A 27,642-nucleotide genomic window follows, 5' to 3' on the forward strand; every position below is an offset into this window, starting at 1 on the left:
TAGCTGGTAATACACTTGAAAGTTTCTTCCATTGTATTCTGTATTGAGACTAGGATTTGGATGTTGTCAGCGTATAGGAAATGGGTCAAACTTAAGCGATCCAGTGTGTGACAGATCGGTAGAAGATAGAGGAAATAAATAAATATATGTTGAAAAGTGTTGCTGACAGGGCAGATCCTTGTTGAACTCCTGTGTTTAGATTTACCTTGTTCAATAGGTTGTTATTGTATATTACTTGGAAACTTCTGTTAGACAAGTAAGAGGTGAACCATTTTAGTGTGGTTCCAGTTGCTCCTATTTCAGATAGTCTGTCAAGTAGGATAGCATGGTTGACTGTGTCGAATGCGGCTGATAAATCCAAAAGGATTAATCTGTAACTTTTTCCTTTATCGAATCCTCGAAGTACTGTGTCGTTTAGGGACAATAGTAATGATTCGGTGCTTAAATTTTATCTGAATCCAAATTGCGAGGGGTGAAATATGTTATTCATTTCAATGTGGTCGGATAGTTGGGAGTGTACGATTTTTTCAATGATCTTTGCTATGAAGGGTAAGTTTGATATGGATCTATAGTTTTGAATGTTCTCTGGGTCTAAGTCACACTTCCTGGAATTTCTCTAATAGAATATGGTGCTCTACTATTTCAAAGCCACTAGATAGATCCAACAAAACAAACAGGATGGCAAGAATCTAAAATATGTAAATCACCAGACAGACACACTAAAATGTATTCTGTATTAGGACCAGGACAAAACCCTGACTGAATATCGCTTAATTTATTTATTTAAAATCTTTTTTATACCGTCTTACAATATGTATAGGTCTAGGCAGTTTTCAAGGAATAAACATACACAATTAAAACATTAAACTCACAATCAATAAAAATAAACAAACCAATCATTAGAGAAAGTCATGAAAACTAAAAACTACAGAAACTCAGGAGAAAAAAAAAAGAAAAATAGAATAAAGTCAATCTGCCTGGAGCTTGCCAAATGCAACAGAGCATAAATAAGTTTAATTTTTTCTTAAACTCCTTTGGATTTGTCAAAAGCTTGAGTGTGTCCAGTATTGAGTCCCAGAGGGTGGGGCTGCTACCTAAAAAGCTTGCTTTCTAGTTATATCGAGCCTCACACTTTTAATCTTTGGAACTTGAAGAAGGTTATCATCTACAGAACGGAGGTGATGCGGAGGTTGGTACAAGCGCAAAGAGGAACATAGCCATACAGCAGATGGTTTATGTATTAAATTGTGGATTAGTGTCAGAATCTTATAATGAATACATTGCCATACAGGAAGCCAGTGCAGAGAAAGATGAGTTGGGGTAATATAGTCTCTGGTTTTAATGTTGGCAAGAAGATGGGCAGAGGCATTTTTAATTAGTTGTAGTGGACGAAGCGTATTATCAGGCCAACGTCCCAACAGATTCCAAAAAATTTGACAAGTGATTAGAACCTACCTTTTCTATAAAGATTAAACAGAAAGGGCGGATTTGAGATAAGTCTGTAACTTTCACATTGCCCTGGATTTAATTTGGGCTTTTTTTTTTTTTTTTAAATACTAGCTTAGTCGTAGACCTTTTTATAACTGGTCTTGTACCAATGAGTAATCATACATTGCTAAATTAAATATTCACTTAACCAGCAATGGATCTAGAAAGCTACCAATAGATCTCATAGAATCCAAGACTACCTTAAGCCCCACTCTACCAAGTAAAATCTCTAACTTCATGAGCTTGATCCACTTCTCCAACTAATTCTTCCTTACTAGCTCCCACCTCAAAGATAACTTCAATATATTTTTTTTTATTTTATATTTATTGGATTTTAATTACAAAGCATTTCATCTTTGTACAGAAAAAAAGAGAAACAAATCATTACAAGTCATTACAATAATCCACCAGAAACATTATTTAAATTTAGTCCCCAAAATACACTATAGGGGAGGGGAGACTAGGAACAGGGAACCACTGCTGAAAATTCAAACAATCAGAAATCAAAGAAGAAAATGTCAATAGCTTGTAAACACTTTATCCATTTATATAGATCTAAGGACTCTCAATGGGTGACTAGATAGTCATCAACCTTCTCTGAGAATTCAGCCACAATTTAAGTTGTTCCGGGACAAAAAAATATAAGTATTGTTATTAAACTTGATAATACATTTACAAGGGTACCTAAGTTGGTAAACTGCACCCAAGGATCGGTTTCCTTTAACAATAAACAAGGAGAATTCAAAGTGCTATTAAACTGCCTTAACAGGCAAAATAGTCTTACCCTCAAAAAGGAATGAAGGAGGTATTAAAGCACAATCTACAGATTTATCATATCCAAAGCCCTTTAGCTATCCTAAATACCTCTTTATTAACATTAGCTGATCTGACAGAATGAGCTTTTTTCTGAAGGACAGTGCATCTCTTTTATGGGTTCAGACCATGCACACTGGTATTCTGCCTAATCTCACTGAGGTTTACACTGGGGCTACCTGAGGGGCTTATCCTATCTAAATACACACAATTACTGGGATTATATCTGGGGGCTTGAACCTAGGAGTTTATTACCTCCACAAAGAGCCACACACAAACTTTGATTCAGTACATCACATGCATAGTTAGAAACTATTTCAGTATTAACAGAATCAGTTTCAACCCAATCTGAATAATACAATGAATAAATTCTTACTTCCTTTATCCTTCCTGTATTTAAAAGAATTTAACAATGCACACACACTCCCATTATCACAGGAATTCCCATATAATCAACAGAACCCATAACAATGCCATTCAAAGCTTATAATGAAACTTTGAAACCTCAGTAGATTTCTGTTGTTGGAGCAATGTGGGTGAAAGTAGCAGGAAACAGCCTAAAGCGCAACAGGTTTTTCCCAAATTTTTAAAGCAGCTCAGTTTATTTTGCTCTGATGTCCTGCTGCACCACAATGCAAATGCAGAGGCCTTTAATCCCTACTTGAAAATACCTGACCTGGTGCATCTACTGAACATCTCTGAGAATAATTTGAATATGATGCTTACTGTAAAATGCTCATTTTGAGCTGTAGGCCACGCAACACTTCGATCACTCTTTGTACATCACCCAATAGCTGGTGAGTGGTTACAATCTTTTTGGCGTTCTGGTGGGAATAGTTGTCTTCCAAAAATGCCAAGCCATGCATGTGGCCATCATTTAACCACGTCTTGTCATACCAGTACTTCAAACTGGTCCTCTGACCTAAGGCAAAAAGAATAAAATGTTAGAATGGAAAGGAGAGCGCACACACTATTAGCACAGAGCTTCCTAACCAGCATTACAAAACAATTTTGTCTCATCTTTCCTACACAAACGTTCCAAAATTCTGGATGCAACGGACATCTTAAAAAAAAAAACAGAGGTCAATATTCAAAAGACATTTAGAAAGATAACTGAAAAGTTATCCATCTAAATGGCTACCTGGTGATATTCATTGCTGTATGTGGCTAAATTGTAGCCACATAACGAGTCATGCAAGCAGAATTTAGCCGCAGAAGTCAGGGGTGTTCCAGGGGCAGGAAGGAGGCATTTCTGGATGGAGCAATTAGCCGCATAAATTATGTGGCTTATTTCGATATTCAGAGTCAGCTGGTTAGACCTAACTGGCTAACTTTAAGATAGCTACGGTAGGTATAGCCAGTTGCTATCCTGCTAGTTAGCTGGATGTGTTTAATTTTAGTGTAGCAATTTAAAATGCTGGAAAAAGACTGGATAAAAATGTGTAACCTTTCTTTCTGTGTCAGGTGTTTTCTTCCCTCATTCTTTTTTCTATTTTCTCTTTGTTTATTTTGCTGTTTCATTTGATCTGTTTTGAAATTATTTTCTGCACCAATTTTACTGTTCTCTCCCTTTTGTCTCTGCTTCCCACCTATTACTAACACATATTCCTCCATCCCACTATTTCTCTCCTATTATCTTTCTGAAATGCCTTTTCCTATTCTCAACTTTCTCTCTCCTTCACCACACTCAAACATTCTCATATCTACTCTCCTATTCTCTCCCCCACCCTCCACCTACTTTCCTACATCTTAGACCATCCCTTTGCAATCTCCTCTAGCCACACTTCTCTCCCAACTTCTTTCCCTCCCTCCATAGTCTCTCTCATTATCTGTTTCCCCTTTCCTTCACTACACCTTCATCTGCCTCCTCTTCTTCCTTATCTCTCTATAGGCCGATTTCCAATCTGCCTTTCCTAGCCAACTGTTTCCAATCTGCCTTTCCTAGCCTAGTGATTTGTAGACTACTTTCTTAGAAAAAGTAGTCTACAAACCACTACTCAATTATGTGACAAAGATCCATGCTATATTTCCCAGGCAATCTGGATTCAAGCAGGGTTTTTAGCACTGAAACAGCCTTGGTTGTACTTACCAACGAAATCTGGGACAAGAGGCATTACTAAATCTTCTTGATATGAGTACAGCTTTTGATCTATTAATCATCACATATTTTTACAATGTTTGCAAGATCTTGGGTTTGCAGGTACGGTTTTAAAATGTTTTAGTTTTTTGTAACTGATCAGGTATTCAGACTTAGCTGAGCTCAAGATGTTTCCACCAACCAGTCACTAGTGTATGGCATTCTCCAAGGCTCCATTATAGCATTGATTCTATTTAACCTCTATTTGGTCACCTACTTATGTTAATCCAGGATCATGGTTTTAGTGGATATTTTTATGTTGACGATATTTAACTTCTTGCTTTTACTGACTCAAGCTATCCAATAGATTAGTCATTGCTTAATTCCTGCCTGCTGGCAGTTGTGGCTTGGTAAAGATGAGAAACTGAAGTTAAATCAATCAAAAACAGATGCACTTTGGATAAGTAAAAAAAAAATTAGCCTCTCAATATTTTTTCTGATATGGGTTAGAAGATCTATTCCAAAAATGTGGTTACTTATTCTTCAGCTTCAGTTTGAAGATCTTATACCAACAATTATTCATCCAGATCAGACTGGATTTATAAGAGGCCATATGCCAACTAATAATACGTGTCATTTATTTAATGTGTTACATATAGCAAATAAGAAAACTGCAGGAGCCATATGGACGTGGACAAAGCATTTGACTGGTTTGCATGGCCTTTTATGTTTGAAGTATTGAAACATTTTGGGCTCCATGAGGCATTTGTGGATTGGATACAGGCATTATATTCTGGGCTGAAAGCTCGGGTGATCTTGGGGAGATTATCATCAGAGCCCTTTAGTATTAATAGAGGGCTGAGGCAGGGATGCCCCATGTCCCCATTGCTATTTGCCCTAGTTATAGAACCATTAGCTCAAGTGATGATAGGTTCTAGAAATATTCAAGAATTTAAATTGGGAAGGTAAATCAAAATATCTTTGTATGCAAATGATACTTTCTATTTAACCAATGTGGCTAGTTCTGTAACTGCACTGAGGAATTTGTTGGATACTTATGGATCTTTGTCTGGGTATACTATTAATTATACCACATCAGAAATTATGTTAGTGGGCAGTGAGGAGAGGAATATTAGAGGTGCTTACCCGTAACAGGTGTTCTCCAGCAGGATGTTAGTCAACAGATGTCACCCATGTGTGTCAGAAACTGACTGACACACTGAGCAAGCCCTTCATGCCACTATCCACCCGTAGTCCCTCTTCAGTCTTATAAAACAGAATTCAAGAAAAATAAAAGAAACCAAAAGAAACCCAACTCTGTGGGGTGGCGGGCAGATTTCGTGAGGACTAACATCCTGCTGTCCTTGGAGAACACCTGTTACAGGTAAGCAACTCTGCTTTCTCCAAGGACAAGCAGGATGGTAGTCCTCACACATGGGTGAATATGTAGCTACAGGCTGCTCACATGTGCAGACTGGCCAAACTTATTGTAGTGTTGGGAATTCTTTTCTAAAAACTAGCATGATGTAATTGTGTTGTGTGGAGATATCTCCACACTGTAACCTTTCAGATCCCCTCCACAGAGGCTGATCTTAGGGCATTCACTGACACTACAATGGCTTGGACAGAGTGAGCCTTGACATGACCCACCAAACTTCAGTCCTGTTTGGGTATAACAAGGGTTGGCCAATGAGAAAGTCTGTTTAGTAATGGCAATTCCCAGTTTGTTGTCAAAAGAAATAAAAAGCGGGATGGATATTATATGGGCTTCAGACTACTCCAGGTAGAAAGCCAAGGCTCTTTTATGGGCCAAACTGTGCTCTGGTTATTCAGCTTGGTGGACATGTGGTCTAGGAAATATGTTGGAAGGATGATTGACTGATTAAGATGGCAGAAACTTAAGATGGATGTGAAGAACCATCTTAATGAGATGAAAACTGGTAAAAAGGATCAATTAATAAAGCTTGGAACTCATTGACCCTGTGCACTGAAGTGACAGCCACCAAAATAATATCAGGTCAAGTTTTTCAGGTCACAGGAGCTTAGTGGCTCAAAGGGAGCTCTCATTAGCTAGGTCAGAATCACAGTGAAGGTCCTAAAACACAGCGGGAGGGCTAGATAGGAAGCTTCAAATGAAGTAGATCCTATATGAAACAGAGAAACATTATGGCAGAAAAAGACCATATGCTGTACAGAGATGGGTCTGTCTTCTATAGTTTGGTGGCGCCAACCATGCTGAGGTGAATCTTTACGGAATTGGTCATCCATTCTAAGAACGATTTTGAAAGGAGAAATTGAAAAGGGTATAGTCTTGGTTAGACTGGAATTATCCCGCCAACCGGACAGGGAATCCCTGAGAGGTTGTGGATGCTGTCAAAGATCATAGAAACATAGAAACATAGAAATGACGGCAGAAGAAGACCAAATGGCCCATCCAGTCTGCCCAGCAAGCTTCCCTCATTTCTTCTCCCATACTTATCTGTTTCTCTTAGCTCTTGGTTCTAATTCCCTTCCACCCCCGCCATTAATGTAGAGAGCGGTGGAGGAGCTGCATCCAAGTGAAATATCTAGCTTGATTAGTTAGAGGTAGTAGGAGTAGTAACCGCCGCAATAAGCAAGCTACACCCATGCTTATTTGTTTTTACCCAGATTATGTTATACAGCCCTTATTGGTTGTTTATCTTCTCCCCTGCTGTTGAAGCAGAGAGCTATGCTGGATATGCATCGAAAGTGAAGTATCAGGCACATTTGGTTTGGGGTAGTAACCGCCGTGACAAGCCAGCTACTCCCCGCTTTGTGAGTGTGAATCCTTTTTTCTTCTCCCCTGCCGTTGAAGTTATGCTGGATATGCGTGAAGTATCAGTTTTTCTTTTCCCCTGCCGTTGAAGCAGAGAGCTATGCTGGAAATTCGTGATGTATCAGTCTTTCTCCGATGCCGTTGAAGTAGAGAGCCATGCTGGATATGCGTCGAGAGTGAAGTATCAGGTACATTTGGTTTGGGGTAGTAACCGCCGTAACAAGCCAGCTACTCCCCGCTTTGTGAGTGCGAACCCTTTTTTCTTCTCCCCTGCCGTTTAAGCAGAGAGCTCTGCTGGATGTGTGAAGTAACAGTTTTTCTTTTCCCCTGCTGTTGAAGCAGAGAACTATGCTGGATATGCATTGAAAGTGAAGTATAAGAATGGAGTGATCAAGCTAGTTGAAAGGCATCAGGAATAGAGGAAGGTGGAGGTAGTAATCTGGATATTTGGTTTGGGGTAGTAACCGCCGTAACAAGCCAGCTACTCCCGTCATTGTGAGTGCAAATCCTTTTTTCCACATTTCCTCATGCTGTTGAATCTTAGAGTGATGTTGGAGTCACAGTAACCATGTGTATGTTTATTGACTAAGGGTATTGTCTCCAGGCAGTAGCCATCATTCTGGCGAGTCACCCACTCTTCATTGGCGGCCTCTTGACTTTATGGATCCACAGTGTTTATCCCACGCCCCTTTGAAGTCCTTCACAGTTCTGGTCTTCACCACTTCCTCCGGAAGGGCATTCCAGGCATCCACCACCCTCTCCGTGAAGAAATACTTCCTGACATTGGTTCTGAATCTTCCTCCCTGGAGCTTCAAATCGTGACCCCTGGTTCTGCTGATTTTTTTCTTATGGTAAAGGTTTGTCGTTGCCTTTGGATCATTAAAACCTTTCAAGTATCTGAAAGTCTGTATCATATCACCTCTGCTCCTCCTTTCCTCCAGGGTGTACATATTTAGATTCTTCAATCTCTCCTCGTACGTCATGCGATGAAGATCCTCCACCTTCCTGGTCGCCCTTCTCTGTACCGCTTCCATCTTGTCTTTGTCTTTTTGTAGATACGGTCTCCAGAACTGAACACAGTACTCCAGGTGAGGCCTCACCAAGGACCTGTACAAGGGAATAATCACTTCCCTTTTCTTACTCGATATTCCTCTCTCTATGCAGCCCAGCATTCTTCTGGCTTTTGCTATCGCCTTGTCGCATTGTTTCGCAGACTTCATATCATTAGACACTATCACCCCAAGGTCCCTCTCCTGCTCCGTGCACGTCAGCCTTTCCCCCCCCATCGAATACAGTTCATTCGGATTTCCGCTCCCCATATGCATGACTTTGCACTTCTTGGCATTGAATCTCAGCTGCCATATCTTCGACCACTCTTCCAGTTTCCTTAGATCCCGTCTCATTCTCTCCACTCCTTCCGGCGTGTCCACTCTGTTGCAGATCTTAGTGTCATCCGCAAAAAGACAAACCTTACCTTCTATCCCGTCCGCAATGTCGCTCACAAAGATATTGAACAGGACCGGTCCCAACACCGATCCTTGCGGTACACCACTTAAAACCGCTCTCTCTTCAGAGAAGGTTCCGTTTACCATCACACATTGTCTTCTGTCCGTCAACCAATTTGCAATCCAGGTCACCACCTTGTCACTCACTCCCAAGCTTCTCGTTTTATTCACCAGTCTTCTGTGCGGAACCGTATCAAAAGCTTTGCTGAAATCCTGGGTGATCTGTAGCCTGGGTGATCTGTAGCCTGGGTGATCTGTAGCCCCTGTGATCTAAGAGTCCTGTGACAAGAGTCCATTGGGCTCTTGTCATGTGGAAACATACTAAGGGAGTTACATGGACAGTTGCAGTCATAAGGCCAACATCCTCAAATTGTCCCAAGCTGTTTGCTGACTCATCTGGATTTTTTCCATTGCAGATATTAAGATAGCAGCTCTCTGTTGTGGAAGGGAGGCTTTTGCCAGAGTTGTGTCTAGCAGAGCTCCAATAAACACCAATTGAGATGACAGGTTCAAGTGGAACATAGGGTAATTGATTATGAACTCTACTAACTCCAACAAAAGGATGGTTTTGCATACTGATTTTGTGGCTCCTGCCTGCGATGTGCTATTAACCAGTTAACTGTCCTGATAGGGACAGACATGCAGCCCTAACAGTTGCACCACCAACATGGGAAGACATTTGGTGAAAACAAATGAAACTGGCGCTAGACCAAAATGCATGTGATAACTGGAGGTAAAGGTCTCCCACTACAAACTGAGTGAGAATCTCTCTATATAGGTGTAAGCATCCTTGAAATCGAAATGGCATAGCCAGAACATCTTTTGAAGAAAGGGAATTAAGGTGCTTAGGGAAATCATCTTAAGAACATAAGAACGTAAGAAATTGCCATGCTGGGTCAGACCAAGGGTCCATCAAGCCCAGCATCCTGTTTCCAACAGAGGCCAAAAACCAGGCCACAAGAACCTGGCAATTACCAAAACACTAAGAAGAACCCATGCTACTGATGCAATTAATAGCAGTGGCTATTCCCTAAGTATAATTGATTAATAGCCATTAATGGACTTCTCCTCCAAGAACTTATCCAAACCTTTTTTGAACCCAGCTACACTAACTGCACTAACTACCTTCTCTGGCAACAAATTCCAGAGCTTTATTGTGCGTTGAGTGAAAAAGAATTTTCTCCGATTAGTCTTAAATGTGTTACTTGCTAACTTCATGGAATGCCCCCCTAGTCCTTCTATTATTCGAAAGTGTAAATAACCAAGTCACATCTACTCCTTCAAGACCTCTCATGATCTTAAAGACCTCTATCATATCCCCCCCTCAGCCGTCTCTTCTCCAAGCTGAACAGCCCTAACCTCTTCAGCCTTTCCTCATAGGGGAACTTTTCTATTTTCAGAAACTTGATCAAGGTTTTTAGGTCTGAGATGGGACATTGTCCTGTTTTCTTTGGAAACAGGAAATACTTAGAGTAGAATCTCTGCTCTCTTTTCCCTGGTGGAATGGGTTTGATTGCATTGGCCTGCAAGAGTGAGGAGAGCTCCTTTTGCAGCACTTACTGAATTGGTGAGTGACCCTAGCTGGGGTCTGAGAGTGCGATTTGGAGGAAGACAACACAGATGTAATTTGTACTCTCTTATGATACTGAGGACACAACTGGCCAACAACTTATGTAAAACCTTAGACTGCTTCTAATAAAGGTCCTCTGGCACGAGTACAGGGATGCAGGTCATGACTGGGGTGCTAGCTGTGGCTTAGAAACACACTGCTGCTGAGGATGGGCACAAGAGGAATGTTGAGTACAGGACTAAGGAGGCAGAGGATAGCACCTCCTTAGCTGGAAAAAGTGTCTTCTCTGTCTCATTCCCTAGTATCCTCTGGAAGAGGAGAGCAGGTCCAGAATGGCTGTGAAGAACTGTTGAAGTATGTCACAATATTCACGGATCTGTGCTCTCCTTCTTTCACTTTCTCTCTGAAGAGATTCTCTCCACTGCATGGTACATCTATGAGTCAGGCCCAAGGCCTGCAGCCAGGTGAGTCTTCAAGAGCAAATCCCTATGGCAGGGACTTAATGCTGTCTCAAAAACAAAGGTTGAAAGAGCCATGTGTTTTCTGCACTCCATCCCCTTCTCCATCAGTGACTGGATGATGTCATGCTGCTTAGTCACCTTCTGCATCTGTTTCAAGAAGTCTTGCATATATGTAGGCATTTAGCCTAGCACCCTGAAATACTTTCCTCTCAAAAGCATCCAGGGCTCTAGAATCTTTCTCTGGGAAAACCTAAGAGTGGCTCCTAGTCCTCTTGAGAATGAATTTTACCAACAGACTGGTGTGGTAGCTACTTCTTTTTGAATCCAGGAGCCTTCTGGATGAGATAAATCATGTCTGCATTCTTGTTAATGGGAGCCAAAGAGAAGGGTTTTTCCCAATTCCTTATCTATACCTTCAGAAGGATATCAAGAAATAGGACTGCTATGACTTCCTTAGGGGCTTCTAGTATCTTATTTCTAATCTCATCCTTCTTAAATAAAGTAAATGGAATGGCCTCTGCCATTGCTCGAATAAAGCCAAAAAAAGAGAAGACCACAGGAGGGGACTTCCTTTTTTCTGCTGAAGAAGAATCAGAGGGGAAACCTGTTGATCTGTCTTCGTCAGGAGCATCACTGGATCTATAGCTGTATCCCCAGGAAAATTCAGAGTCAGAACCCGACTAGTAGGCTGGTAATGAAGATCAAGATGGTGCCTGCCCCACTGACCTGGCCTCGGAGACAGAAGCACATGTTAGCTGGGGCACAGAATCTGGGGAACTTCAGCATCTAGGAGAAGCTTCCTCCCTTGATGGGCTGGAAAATCACCATTGGGGAGAACACCATAGACACTGATTTCCCTCCAGTGACCAGCACCAGCAGGCAGCTAGAGTGAGCCAGGAGCAGCCTGACCCCAACACCGGAGCACTGAGACCTTGGAGTGCCTTGTCTAAGGCTTGTTGTATCTTTTTGTCCAGCTTCTCCTCAAAGAATGCTGATGCCAACACTGACTGGGAGACAGGAGCAGTGGCCATATCTTCCTGGGAACCAAGACGACCCCTATTCATTGCAGTGGTTCCTGGGCCATCAGTTTTGATGAGCTCTCCTCTTCATGGGATAATTGGGGTGGGGGAGAATGTTCTTGGTAATAGCTGGACCACTGCACACCGACAGGCACCGGTGCATTTTTGCCTTTCCTCAATGCCAGAGTCAAAGAGGTGGCATTAGGTGCTTTTTTTGAGTGGAAGAAGCATGTGACAACTTTTCTCTCTGGTCCCTATCGATGCCTGATGTAGAAGAAATGAAATGCCCCCTAGATACGATGTATCACCAGAAATTGCTGAAGATCCCAGGTCCCCTTATGTCAACAGGTTGGTCTTTCAGTGTCAGTAGCTGATGGAAAAGCATTTCGAACAGAACTGTCATCCTTTGGAAATCAGGTCACGCATAGGCATCACCTCAGGACATCATACAATGTCCCCAAAGCAGGATACATCTATCATGAGAATCTGTGACAGACATAACTCTAGTACATGGGGGGTTTGGTGGGGTGGGGGGGCATTGTTGGAAGCTGCTGATTTGTTTATCCATGGATGGCTGTAAAAAATCAGGTAAGCAACATCAAACTTGATGACCACAAGATGGTTGATGCTGATGGTACACTAGTCAGCCATGGGTATTGGAACAAAAACATAACCTTAGAAAACTACTGAAAAATCTACTTAGGGAAACTAACAGGAAGAGAAACAAGACCTTGGGCCCTGTGACAACAAACCTGCAAATTTTACTGAAGAAAAACACCACGGCAAGTAGGAGAGTGAGAAACCATGACCAGTGAGGTCTATGGAAAAGATAGTGAAGTGGCTTTCACATGAACACGTCTATAGTGGCATGCTGGGCATGCCTAGTGAGGCACAATCCAAGTTCTAGAAACTGACATAAAAATTCCAGGCTGGGTTTTATCGGATGATGTCACCCACACGCGAGAACAGCCATCCAGCTTGTTCTCTGAGAAATTTAATATAAGATAGATAAGTCAAAAAGGCTTGGAGTTCATCAACTCTACAGGCTAAACTGATCACCTCCAAAATTATGACCTTCCAAGTCACCTACATCATTCCATAGAAGGCCAGAGGCTCAAATGGGGCTTTCATCAACTGTGTAAAAACAACGCTTAAGTACCTTGTTTAGAAAGAGCATAACTGTCCCCAAGTAAATAATCAAACTTTTCCTTCACAAGAAATTTGTTCAAAACCTTAGCTCTAGGATAGGATGGGATCCTACTGTCTTCTTGGAGGCCAGAAAGTACTTAGAATAAAAGCCACACTTTTTCCTGTAGTTGGACCGGTTTGACTGCATTGGCCTGCAAAAAGGAAAAGCTTTCCAGTTATAGTAGAGGCCATATAGTATAGAGGCTGTCAATGAAGAGTGGGTGGCTCACCAGAATGACGGCTACTGCCTGGAGATAATACCCTTATTCAATAAACATACATATGGTTACTGTGACTCCAACATCGCTCTAAACTTCAACAGCAAGAGGAAATGTGGAAAAAAGGATTTGCACTCACAAAGCGGGGAGTAGCTGGCTTGTTACGGCGGTTACTACCCCAAACCAAATAAGCCTGATACTTCACTTTCAATGCATATCCAGCATAGCTCTCTGCTTCAACGGCAGGGGAGAAGAAAAACGAATACTTCACGCATATCCAGCATAGCTCTCTGCTTCAACGGCAGGGGAGAAGAAAAACTGATACTTCACGCATATCCAGCATAGCTCTCTGCTTCAACGGCAGGGGAGAAGAAAAACTGATACTTCACGCATATCCAGCATAGCTCTCTGCTTCAACGGCAGGGGAGAAGAAAACTGATACTTCACGCATACCCAGCATAGCTCTCTGCTTCAACGGCAGGGGAGAAGAAAAACTGATACTTCACGCATAACCAGCATAGCTGTCTGCTTCAACGGCAGGGGAGAAGAAAAACTGATACTTCACGCTTATCCAGCATAGCTCTATGCTTAAACGGCAGGGGAGAAGAACAACAACCAATAAGGGCTGAATAACATAGTCTGGGTAAAACAAATAAGCATGGGTGTAGCTTGCTTATTGCGGCGGTTACTACCCCTAACTAATCAAGCTTGATATTTCACTTGGATGCAGCTCCATCACTGCTCTCTACATTAATGGTGGGGGTGGAAGGGAAATAGAACCAAAGAGCTAAGAGAAACAGATAAGTATGAGAAAAAAAAATGTGTGAAGCTTGCTGGGCAGACTGGATGGGCCGTTTGGTCTTCTTCTGCAGTCATTTCTATGTTTCTAGATCCCAATACTGTTAGTGTTTTGAATGAACCCTTGGAGGGAATTTTGAAAGAGGTAGTGGTCTATAGCCTTCTTTCGCAATCTGGAGGACACAGCTGCTAGAAGTTATAATAGGCCAATGGCTTGTGTAAAACCTCAGCCTCCTCCTCCCAACAGGTCAATGAAGACAGATAAGCTGCCAGGCCAGAATCCCAATCCTGGGATGATATATGAAGCCTTGAAGTTCTACAATCATGGTGGCTTAATCTGGAGTTTTGCTGTCAATGGGGGTGAATGGATAGAAAAAATGCCTTCTCTGAGGAAAAATCTGACTACTTGTCAGTCTACTCTGAGAGGTGGAAGACAGTTCATAGGTAACTGCAGTGTGTGTCTGGAGTGTAGAATGGTGGATCTTATATCTGATCCATTCCTCCTTTGACTGTTTCTAAAGGAGAGTGTATCCATTGTAGGGGCACATCCTCAAGCCCTTCTATATTTACTCTGAAAGTTGAAATTTGTTGCCATGAAATTCTGCAAACACCAATTGTCATGGCAGGGGTTCTTGATGCTGTTTTGAAAGCATCATAGGTTCAAAGGAGCAGATGCTTTCCACATTCCACCCAAGTTCAGACAAACAAAATCTCTTTGCACTTCTTGAAAAATGTCTTTAATCCATCCAAAATAAAGTGTATATATTTGATCAGAGAGATCAAGTAAGATGTTATGCATTAATTCAACATAGCATTCTAAAAGAAAAAAGGTCCAAGGTCTGAGAGTCACATCCTAGGGGCACTGAAGACTGAGCTTTCAACTACCTGGCCTTTTTGAGGGCTGATGAAGCCATCACAGATTGATTCAGCAATTGGGATTTATTGAATCTGGAAGCAGGTTGGACATGGTATTTGATGTTTGCTGCTTTGTTCACAAAGTACAGAAAGTAGAGTTTTCCCCATCTTTTTTAGTATAACCTGAAGGAGTTGGTGAATGGACACTGCCACCAACTCCTTTGGAGCATCAAGGACCTTAAGAAAACTAATTAAAGTGCACTGGGCTCATCCTCTTCATTAAAGGGTACAGCCTGAGCCATTCTCTGAACAAAGATGGAAAAGAAGTAGTCTTCTAGAGGAGACAAACTTCTGGCTTGAAAAGAGGTATCTGAGGGGAGATCAGGAGAATAATCCTCTTCAGATCCAGCAGTAGAAAACCAGGATTTCTCAGGTGTGAGTGGGAAGGCTTCCTACTCTAGGATCTAGGCTTATGTTTTCGTGCTGAAGCATCTTCAACAGCCAATCTAACTCCATGGTCCTTAGAAGTCCATGCTTTTGGTGCTGATGTCAATGGATTAGACTTCTCTCTTGCAGCATTCTCAATTACCAGAGCTTGATGACTTAGGGTGATATCTTTGTGCTGACATTTTTCCTCAGAGAAGGCATTATTCCCAAATAATGCATACAACTTTGTGATGATCTATAAGGGATATCAAAGTTGCAGTGGGGGCAAAATTTGAAGCTGCTGGACAACGTCTTGGCCCTGGTGAGGAAAATAGAGGGAGGACGACTCAGATCCAATTGTCAGGAAATATTTCTTCACTGCGAGAGTGGTGAATGCCTGGAATACCCTTCCAGAAGAGGTGGGGAAGATGAAAATGGAGAAGGAATTCAAAAGGCATGGGATAAACACTGTGGATCCTTAAAAGACTAGAAGTTAGAAACAAAAAAAAAAAAAAAGAGTGCATGGGGTTAACAGGGTTAAATTGCTGGTGTGGCAGTTGCTACCCTTAACAAATAACAGTATCAAGGCTTAATGCAACTCCATCAATGCTCTCTGTTTCAACGGCAGTGAGTGAGAAAAGGGGAATTGGATTCAGACAGCAACCAACAAAGGCCCCAACTTTACGGTTTGAGACACAAACAAACATGGGGTAACTAGCTGTTGCAGTACTTACTACCCTTAATCACTAAGCCTGATACTTTTGATGCAATTCCAATAATGCTCTCTGCTTTTATGGCAATGGTTAAGGGAAATTATCTGAGGGCCCTAACTTTAAGGTCTGGTAAACTGATAAGCATGGGGGTAACCTGTACAATGCAGCAGATATTGGCACAGTGCCGCAGATACTGGCATAAGCTTGCTGGGCAGACTGGGTGGATCATTTGGTCCTTTTCTGCCATCATTTTTATGTTTCTATGTAAAATTAAAACAGAAAAAAATACTGACTGAGGCCACAAAAATAGTGCTTTGAAGTATATAAAAAAAGTACATCAGTGTTAATGGTCTTTGATGAAAAAGAAAAGAAAATCTGACATACTATCAAAGCTAACTAAAGAACTAAAGGTATGGATTTAGGTGTCATACCCATGCAACTGGCAAAAACTGATTAAAATAGAGAGAAAAATCGCTTAAAAGGATCTGATGTTCCACTGAGGAAAAACCATTGGTATCTCCACAGACAAAAAAAAAAAAAAAAAAAAGATTGAGTGGATCTGTATAGTGGCGGCTGCATAGGAATGCTTGCGCATGCCCAGAAAATCCTTCCTGGGTTTTTCAGACAGTTTTCAAAATATTTGTGTACCAATCCTATCGGATAACATTGCACACCTGTATGTTTGATGATCCTGTTTGTCCCTTGAAGAAAAACTGTGACCCAAAGAAGAAAAATGCATTCAAAGATATTCAGTGTACCTTAAAAACTAATTCAATCTGTAGGCAAAGGACAAAATAAAATTTTAATTCTCTGCACCTGGTGGGTTTCTGCAAATGTAGCAAATGTATTTCTCAGGCATGTTCTCCTCCAGCAGCCCCATGCAGATACCATGCTGCCAGCATAGACATTCTTCACACTGTATCACAGGAAGAGAAGCAACAGCAGAAATTACTCTCTCGAAAACAGCAACTAATATTATTCATTGTGAAAGTATACTTGGGCTACAAGGCTTTAAATCTGCAGGTCTTTTTCATATGGTGGAAGGGTCCATTGTTGGTCAATTATTAAAAATATCATACAAAATAGTACTTTACAGAATGCATTTGAGAGGAACTGGTTTTGGCATAGGGGAAAACATTCATTCTGAATTACCATATCAATTCCTTTTCTATCACTTATTACAGAGGTGGGCAACTTTTCATGCACCAAGAGCCAAGGAATCACAATGCACATTACCAAAGACCCTCACATTTTCAAAAGACTTGGGGGAAGGGGGGGGAGGGGAAGGGTTGGGAAAGGAGCTCCCCTTCTCCTCATCCCTACCAGCATCTCTCTTTCTCCATCCTCCCATTAGATTGTTTTTTTCAATCCACCCCATTTCCACGAGTCGCTCAATCACACCCAGTATCCATCAGTCTCTCCACCCTTCAAAAAGTCTCGCTCAATTTTCTCATCCTATATTCTCCAGGCTCTCTTGCTCTCTCAATTATCTCTATCAGTCTCGCTCTCTCAATCCCCCTGCCCTATCCCTACTACTCTCTCTAAATCCTCTCATTCTGATACTACCAATTTCTCTCAATCATCCCACAGTCAGTCTCTCAATCCTTAGATTCACTCTTCTCAAGTCTCAATCCTCCCATTCTGTTACTATCAACCTCTCTTTTTCTCTCAATTTCCTCACCCTTTCTCTACCAGTCTCTCTCAATCCCCAACCCCATCAACTTGTCTCTTTCAATCCACCCACCTTTTCCCTACCATTCCCTGACCAAACACTGTCCAATGTTGGTCTTAAATATAGCTGAGTAACCAGGGCAAATCTCTAGTCCTGGCAGCAGTGATGAACGCGTTGTCCCTCGGAACTCGACCCCACACGCAACACACACTATTAATTTTGGATGAAAAGGCCGCAGCCACATTTATTTAATAATTTTCAGATCAACAAAACTGCTATCCTAGCTTACCTGAGCTGGATCCTGTAACTAATCGAGTTGCCCCAATATCAGCTGCCCGCCGCATGATTAGCAAGATGGCAATAATGCTTTATCCAGCCCCCCCCCCCTGCCACGTTATCAATGGGGCCCTCTGCTGGGCATTTCCATGCCCCTGTAGTTGTTGCACTACCGGCCGAGTAGGTCCAACATGAATTGAGGCCTTACAGCTGTTATGTCTTCCATCAACTGTGAAGTTAAGTGTAACCACCAAATATCGAACAATAAAATGGCCATGGCTCGGGTACCCTGGCACAGGCTCGAGGCAATGTTCTACTTGCCTTGTGCCCCCGACACTCCTATCTATCTTTAAATAGCCCCTGGGATATACAATGCAGCTTCCAAAGCTTCCTGCAGCTCATTGTTGAACAGATCATACCCAATGTCAGATAGTGAATTTGATCCTGCCTGAACAACCCCTTACATGGGTCGTTAGCCCAATCACGCAAAAGTTTTCCTGTCTCCCAGCTTGTGGATCCATCCCCTGATCTGACGATTCACTTTTTCACGGCCCCACTTGCAAAGCTCTGAGTCTGTCCACTTTTTGCGCATGAAAATATCTGACCATAGTATAGGAGTATTGCTGAATATGACAGCCAATTGAGCAAGAACTTTCCTTATTGCCTGTTCCAGCTGCCTATATTGATGTCCCCCAAGTCATTACCCCCAAGGTAAATTATTAAAGCTTCCAGAACTGTCACCACTTTTTTTGGTGCCGCAAAAAAATAACAGCTGACCCCACTGCATGCTGTGAATGCCCAACCAAGAGATGTGCACCCCCGTAAGGCGCGAGACTTAAGTGAGGCCCTTATGGCGATCTCTTGTCCTCCGCACTGCCCAATATAAGAAAGAATTTCCCACAATCTACACCCTCCTTCGCCCAAAGGACACGTCTAAAAGGGAGAGTAATCAAGATTAGGCATACTGGCTAAATCCAATTGTACACAAGAATTGACTGCAGCAGACTTCCATCTACCGATTCTCTGTATTGTTTCCATGTGGAGCCCCGCTTGTGCTGCGTTGGTGGCTGTGCCTATTCTGAAGGAACAAGTCCCGAATTGTGCTGCATCTATGCCTAATTTGGTTAGCGCTTCTCTAAAAACTGCACAGAATCGTTATCGGGACAATGGTATGCCATCAGTAAGGATCAGCAGAAGTATGCCACTGTGGGGGCGCTTTGTTAAATAATCTCTCAAATTATTTTTTTTACCGGGCAAGTGACTAGTAACTCGATCTGTTTTAGACACAGCATGATATCCTCTCCTGCCCAGTCAGTCTTAGACCTGTGAACCATGATGTACACGGCTTGGCCCCTGAATGCAAGCCATTGTGTACAAGGCTTGGCCCCTGAATGTAAGCCATTGAGTCCCATGTCAGTCTTGGACCCTGCCACCAACTCACTCACCTGAAGGAGTCCGAAGAATATGAGCGAAAAAGCCAAGTAGAACAGTGACATTTCAAATTCAAATTCACAAATATCAGACAATGCATGCCACAGCTTAACTAATAGGTCGTGTTTGATTTGGCGTTGGGTTTTCTTCGAAATACCCACTTTCCTAGCCCATCCAGTCAACTTTACCAGGAAGCCCTTTGTAGGGTCTCCCCAACTTTGTGCCTTGGCAAAGAAAGCAAACCCGGCCAAGTGATTGGGCACAGCCCCTCTAGATAAGTCTGCATCTTTCGCTTCAGCAACATATCAATTAAATCCTCCAGTACAGGGCTCATAGACCATCCGTGACAAACAAAGAAGTCATGTAAGATCCTGAAACCCCTGCGGTATGCTGCCCAAGTCGCTGGGGCTACGGATCTCTGGAGGTGGTCACTGGTGGTTGCAATTCAATCATTCATAGGCCCTCTGGAACCAGGATCTTGACTTCATCAGTGTTTGGAATCTGCATGTGGAACAAATCTCATTTAGCTCTTGACAAAGCATCAGCAATATGATTGCTAACACCTGGCATGAGGCAAGCCCATATTGTAACATTAAGTCTTAAGCCTACCAATAATTTGTCTCAGTAGATCTACTATCCTAGGACACCTGATGGACTGTCAATTATATCCACAACAGCACGATTGTTGCACCAGAAGATTATCTACTTGTTTCATAACCTGTCTCCCCATATAACCAGAGCAATCATTATGGGAAATAGTTCCAGAAATGTGACATTGCAGGTTAGGCCCGCATTGATTCATGTAATCAGCCATGGTGCAGTGGACCAGGAGCAATGACAATACAGCCCAAATTCCGTTCCCCTTCCCCCCGGAGGCATCGGACTGTATATCCAAATCCCTGCTAGAGGCAGGAGGCTCCTGCCACATGGAAATGTCATTGAATTCTTCAATGAGTGAGGTCCAAATTGCCAGATCATTCTTTGATGAATCTCATTAGCCTGATGAAGTGATGCAGTCTGTTCTCACCTGAAGTTGCTGCTGCCAATCTCTGGAGAAAAACTCTTCCCATAGGTATAACCCTACATGCAAAGTTCATGGTATCAAGGGTAAAATGAGGGACTGTTTGTCCTTCAACTTTAGCTTCTTGGCACTTGACACAAGCTGGAGCATTGACTTCAGTTTCAGCAATTTATCCTCAGGTAATTTTGACACCATTTTAACAGAGTTGAGCTCGATCCCCAAGAAACAAATTAAGGTAGCTGGTCCTTTGGTTTTTTTTGTAGGCCAATGGTACTCAGAATTCTTTTGCCACTTCATGGAATGCTTGTAGCAATCTAGTGCATGTTTTTGACTTAGTCGGCCCTGAATAAGAAATTGAGGTAATGAATGATGCTACTGATGCCTGTTTTCTGTGCTTCTACCCAATGTATGGAAGAGCTGAATAACTTGAAATATGAACACGATACTAAGCAGCCCAACTGCATATATTTATCGAAGTAGTATTGGCCCAGAAACTTAAAACTTAACAATGGGAAGCTGTCTGGATGAACAGGCAGTAATCGAAATGCTGATTCAATATCTATCTTCACCATTAGGACGTTCTGACCGCATTCTCTCAGCAAAGTGATGGCACTATCGAAGGAAGAATATATTGAACCATGCAATCCTCGGGAGGTAGACTGTCATTCACAGAAACACCTTTCGGGTAAGAGAGGTTCTGGATGAGCCTAAATTTTCCTGGCTCCTTCTTTGGGATCTTGGCTAATGGTGATATCATCTTATCAAAAGGTGGCTCCTGGAATGACCAGCCATCCTGCCCAACTCAAGCTCTTTGGTGATCTTTTGCTGTACAATGTCTTGGCACTGCACTGCTGAAGTAGCATTACATGCCTCCAGGCTGTTGATATCCCCCCTGGAAAGGTAAGATGAACCCACTCCGGAAACTGTTAGGATTTTTTCTGCTTCTAGGTGTTTGCGGTAACAGTTTAACCATGCAGTCATGGCGTTCAAGTTAAAGGGGGACATGGCCTTGCTGAACAGGGTTGACATCTTGCTTCGGCAGTACTCCCTGTACTGGCTTTCCTGGCATAATTGTTCGCTGGATGGGCCCCAGAACATATGGAACAGGCATGGCGAAACTTGCATTCCTGAAAATTGCAGGAAGACTTGTATCTCCAATAGGTGGTGTTTGCACCCGTATTGGACAGGGCAGTCGCCAGTATAGTGTGTGTGTGTGTGTGTGTGTGTGTGCGCACAGTTTGGCCCCTGGCTCCAAAGTTGCTTGGCTTGTTTGTCATCTGCTTTAACCAGAGACCCACATCTTGCGTGCCCTAGGACATGAACCAGCTTTCTTCCAATTTGTCCCCAAAGTACTCATCTTAGTTCAGCCAAGCTCAACTGTTGTACTCTTTATAGTCTTCCAAAAGGGTGTTGGCATAACAACATAGGACCATATTGCGATGGATCTTCCTATCCAATAACAACTCATCCTCATGAAGGCTCTCGTCCAGTTAACGATGTTCCTGGAGACAGTTTTGTCTGTTCCAAATGGCCGGTCACCCTTCTTGTCCTTCCTTCTATCGCCCTTCTTCCTTTCAATAAACTGAATATATCAATGTAAAAGTTGCTCATGCTCAGCCCCTATGCTCTCATATATGGGCCTTTTAATGCAAGCAACTCAAAATTCATCCCTTACTTGATTGGCCTACCGCGGCCCAGTCTGTCCCAATGCGGAGAACAACACAGCTTGCTGGGAAAGAGAAATCCACAAGTCAGCCATGTGCCAACCTGAGCCTGTCCTTTGTTCCTTGAGATAGAACAGGTAAATATTTAACGGTTAAAGGAAATTTTTACTTACTATTTTGTTTAATATTTTACATCCCTACTGGGAAGATAAGCATTAATTTAGTCAGGCGTGAAACAAATTAAATAAATAAATATACAAGATCCCATATTTAATCTAGCCCTCAACCCCCCCATGAATAATCATAGCTCTTTTCAAAAGGTTTTTTTTTTTTTTTTTTTTAGCTGAAATCTTTTTTTATTCAATTTTACAAAAAATTGAGCAACAATGTTGTGAACTACATTCTTGAAATAAATACAATACTGGAGCAAAGGCCTCTACGGAGAGCGCAATAAAGATTCCCAAATACATTACATTACTGTAAAATGAGGGAAACACGTATTGCTGATTTTCAACTAACTGTTCAGTGCTGAAAATAAGCATATTCTCTTATCAACAATTCAATTTCCTTAAACACAAAGATTATATTCCATCTTAGAGAGAGACTGTTTAGAAGGATTTCTGCTGGCTTGCTAAGACACACTTATGTTGGTTTGTTATTTGTGATTCACCATGTCTGTGTAAGATATAGTGATGTCTATAAAACCTCATGCAGAATGCATCCTTTCAGTCCCATACGATACTATAACAGGGCTTCTAAAACCTGTTCTGGGAATCACACAGCCAGTCAGGTTTTCAGGATATCCACAATAAACATGCATGAGATAAATTTGCATATACTGAGTCCCATGGTATACAAATTTTATCCCTTGCATATTCATTGTGGATATCCTGAAAACCCAACTGGCTGTAGGATCCCTAGGACAGGTTTGGGAAGCCCTGTACTATAGGGAGATGATCCTTCCTTAAAATATTTTGAGGGTCAGATAGGCCAATGCTTGGTTAAAGGTAAATGATAATAAAGATTCTAATAGCTTAAACAGCTATGTACAAAAACAATGGGAATAACATGAGAGCTGCTGTGATGTCTGGGGGAAGTTCTGCCATCTGGCTCCCATAAAGAAAGAAGGGATATTCTGTTGCCTAGTTCATCTTGGCCCTACTGCTCACACTGATATCACCATAGGTCCCATTTGGGATTGGGGGGGGGGGGGGGGATTTTTTTTCTCGTTTTACACACTCTTTTACAAATCATCTCTGAAATATATATATGAGGAAGAATTAAGCTTCCCTGCATTTAATTTTCAATTGTCTTAGCTATTCCTCCTGTTTGGCCTTGGTCTTTCTTCCTTTTTGTTAATGACATCACTAACTGGTTGTACTGAGAACTAAACTTAGCAAGAAAGCTAGAAAGGGGATGCATATTTTGTGTAGGTTTGGTAGGCAGTGTAATTTTTTATGTTTATTGCTTTAACCTGTAGATGTAGTCTGTTCTAGCTCCCTAGTAAAAGTGGGAGTGGATCAGGCTGTAGTAGGGATTTATATTATTGCATTTTGTATTTATTTGCTGGGAGGGTGTGTTATTTTGAGGTTATTATACTTTAGATTTAAATGAATATTGTTCTTTGTATCTATAATTAGGATTCTTCTAACATGCATCGAGCGAGGGCTTGTTCTATAGAGATGTTTAAGTAAAACAAACCTAAACTACAAACAGTGGTACAGTAGCATTGTTACTCAGCTCCATATAATTCAGTATAATATAGTTAAAATGTTATTTTATTATTCATAAGTGCTATGTTCACAGTGAGTTCCATTACTCACAAAGGAGGTAATTTTATAAGGAGTTACACGCGTAAATGTAACATACTATCGTAACAATTTTAAAAAGAGACTATCCTATGGACAATTCAATGGCATATATCGTAGCAATTTTCAAAAGCCCACTTACATGAGTAAAGTGCATTTACATGTGTAAAACCTAATTTTAAGCTTGAAATGTTTTTTAAAATCAGGTCCTAAGAATATAAAAGGCAAAAATGATTAGCATTCAAAAAGCAATAGCAGCTGGTATTGTTCTGCCTTAATAAGCAGGCACAAAAGAAATTCTTAACCTGTCATGGAATTAGACTTTATATTAAGAAATAAGGACAGATCTTGTGCAGATGTGGTTGATTGTGGTATGAATATCTACCTCCAAATGAGGAACACAGAAGCTGCATGAGGATTTTAAAACTGCAGAAATAATGAAGGCAGAGAGAATTTTTATTTGATTTATATTCCGTATTTCAGACACTTCAAAGTAGATTTCATTCAGGTACTATAGGTATTTCCCTGTCCCCAGAGAGCTCACAGTCTAAGTTTGTACCTGAGGCAATGGAGAGTGAAGTGACTTGCCCAAAGAAGCAAGGTTTGAATCCTGGTTTCCTTGGTTTGTAGCTGCTGCTCTAGTCCCTAGACTATTCCTCCACGGTGAGAGCTCTGCCCTAATACACAGTTAAGGCAAATTCTAAAAATATTCTGTTTGAGAGTCACACAATGGCCCTTGAAAATGTACACCAAAATATCTACATGGTAATTCCATTAAACTTTCTCAGGAAGTTGGACCAAATATTGATATCAAATTAAGTCAAGCTATCGTTTATTTATACCTTTTTCTAACAAAAGGTATAAAAGTGAGTCACATCGAGTTATCGGAGATTTGTATACAAGTTCATCATCTATTTGGTAACACTAATGAGTCACGACTTGTGCTTAACCTCCAACTGTGGCTGACGCTAGCCATCATATTAACATTCTAATGGCAGGGATAACTCAATCAGCCTGCTAATGACACTAAGTTTTCACAGTCCCTTTTTTGAAAATAATGTATCTGATGAAGGCAGTATAGCGCTCAAAAGCTAGTTAAAAGTATTGGGTTAGTCTTATAAAAGAGTATTCACCTGAAACCTATTTGGAGAGGAAAAACAACCAGGGCCATGGTGAGACGTGGACAGCATTATTCTCTCATCTGATGCAGATAGCCAATCTCAGCTTTCTGCTGACCACCACATTTTTGGGGGGGGAGGCACAATTGCATTTAGACTGAGTGTGCTTTGCTGCCAAATGTCTACCCATGATGTTGGCCCTGCTGCAGACTGGTTTAAGAATGTATAAAATGATAGCAGAGAAGCAGCAATCATGCCTTCTTACAGGACAGGGTACTTTTAATTTAGCTTTATTCTTGTGCATAGCCTGAAGTATATTAAAACTTATTTTATGGGCCCTAGGGAATTGGTATGCATTTCCTCTAAGAAATTGAGGCCATCAAGGAAACGACTACAGTAATGGGGAAAGAGAGAGCTATTGAAACTAAGCCCATAGAGTAGGCTCTAAGCCAACAATCATGACACTGCAAATATCATCAGAATGTTCTCCAAGACTGATCAGGAACATCTTTCATATGATTAATCAGAATGACAAGGAATGATTATATTGTACCAAAGCATCTGGAAAATTCTAGAAACTAATCCTCAGACAAAACATTCTCATCATTCACATGATTGATATTTCTGAGAAAGGAAGTGACCTGGGAAATAAACAGAAAGTAAACACCTTTCATGGTCCTACCTGTTCTCGTCAGACTACTGACGTCAAAGTAATTGAGCAGGCACAACTATAGAAGATCATTTAAGAAGGATTTTAGTGTTTGAATGTCAGATTTCTACCTTACAAAATGGTGAATAGTGAAACATCTTTGATTTTTAACTTTCCCAGAGTCCAGAATGTTTCAACCTTGAATTAGTCAAACATTATATAGTAACACAGTAAATGATGGCCTATAAAGTTCACAGTGGCCACCTAGTCTGCCCAGCAAGGTATTCAGAATTTTAACTGCCTCTCTATGCATTTTACCCCTTTAAAGAAAAGTTACATGTTACTGCATTGCTTCTTTTCCATCCTCTTGCCACTAGGAATCCTCAGAGTTGCACACACACACACTTTTGAAATCAGTCACTGCTCTTGTTTTCACCACCTTCCACAAGAGGACATTCTAGACATCCGCCACCCTTTCCATTAAAAAACATTTCCTGATGTAGTTCCTTTGGTGTTTCCTATCATGACATGAAAGTCCTTCAAGTTGCTAAAGATTCCCCTCCCCTAAATCCAAGTCAAAATCTCTAACTTAGGAAGCAACATTAATAGACATACTTCTTAAGAGGCCTTTGGATTTAACAGGAGTTGGAGCAAGTCAATGAGACAACCCTGGAAAAGGCCACTTTGCTGGTGTTATTCTTCAGTTGAACAGAAACTGGGTTCAAAGGCTGTTTTTCTGTAAAAATGACTAGATAATGAAAAAGTCATTTTTTCTGGATGCCTTTTGTGCCATCTAAGCTTGGAGTAAGATTTTGACCCTTCACCAAGATATAGCACTGTACAGGCAAAGAATTTTATTTAAGAAATCCAAGTAAATGTTTGGTAAAGTACATACAGTGAGACTAGATATGTTTATTGATCCAGATCTGCATAACCTTTAACCATTCTGTAGTATTTCAAAAGCACCCAAGGATGTTCACTTGGAACTTTATATGGTAAAGATAATAAATCTGAGTTTATTTCATCTCATCTTGGGGGAGTGGGGGCTCATGATGTCTGCATGCACTTTCTGTAAAATGTTTAAGTTAGATCTGGTGACCTATCTCATGAAAGCAATCTTGTTACAGGACAAGTATCACTACCAACAGAGACGTATAACATATTCTAAGTACAGCAAGGAGGTCCCTACCACATTACCTGAATCATGAACTCGTTCTCCTCTTGTATCTCGCACATGCAGCGAACAATCTCATAGTTGCTTTTCTTTCCCTCTGGACCATCAGGATTCAGAGCAGCATGAGGTTCCTCATCACTCCAGAGCACACTGTCTGCAGAGTCATCGCTTAGTATGCCCTCCTCTGTAGGAAAGAAAAGAAACTCACAATGAACAGAACTTTAAGCTTGACAACATCTTTATTTTAAAGTAATCCATCTTGAGGCCAACCTGGGAAATCAGGAGGAATATCAAATGTTCATAAATAAATACATCTACCTCCATTCACAAGCAGAGAAAAATTAGGGGAAGCAATCCAAATGCCAACAGAAACCAAAGTAGCAGGCTGAACATTTTTTAAAAAGCAATTCCCTTAACCATTCTACAATATTTCAAAAGCACACAAAGAAAACGTTGCATAGATTTGAAATATTTCTGTTATTATTGCTAAAATTCTTTAAGCTGCTCTCCTGTCTTGTAGTTCCACTCAGTCCATGTAAGTAACCAAGTCAACAAGAGTCACAAGTTACTTCACACACTGGATCTAATCAGTCTGTATACATTTTTATACCACAAATAAGACGTGCCATACTGGGTCATACCAAGGAACATCAAATCCAGCATTTTGTCTGACAGTGGCCAATCTGGATCTCTAGGAAGTATCTGGCAGAATCCAATCAGCAGATGCATTTTTTTACTGCCCGTGCTCTGGGATAAGCAATGGCTTTCTATAAGCCTACCTGGCTAATAATTGCTTATGGACTTCTCTTCCAGGAATTTGTCCAACCCCTTTAAAACTCAGCAATGGCAATGACTTGAGAATATTCTCTGGTAACAGACTCCTTAGCTCAATTGTGTAATG

General features: G+C 41.3%; 1 protein-coding gene across 4 annotated transcripts in view; it reads right to left on the minus strand.

Moving 5' to 3' along the window:
* The window catches only part of PHF20 (PHD finger protein 20), a 280,282-nt gene that overhangs the window by 11,590 nt on the left and 241,050 nt on the right, over window positions 1–27,642 (minus strand). For all 4 annotated transcript variants that reach the window (XM_029611169.1, XM_029611171.1, XM_029611170.1 and 1 more), the window contains 3 exons: window positions 26,765–26,925; window positions 16,745–16,844; window positions 3,028–3,223 (listed from right to left, as the gene is read on the minus strand). In XM_029611169.1, the coding sequence (XP_029467029.1) occupies window positions 3,028–3,223; window positions 16,745–16,844; window positions 26,765–26,925 (457 nt within the window). The remainder of the gene's footprint in view (window positions 1–3,027; window positions 3,224–16,744; window positions 16,845–26,764; window positions 26,926–27,642) is intronic.

Source organism: Rhinatrema bivittatum, chromosome 8, assembly GCF_901001135.1.
Source record: "Rhinatrema bivittatum chromosome 8, aRhiBiv1.1, whole genome shotgun sequence".
NCBI classification, from domain to species: Eukaryota; Metazoa; Chordata; class Amphibia; order Gymnophiona; family Rhinatrematidae; genus Rhinatrema; species Rhinatrema bivittatum.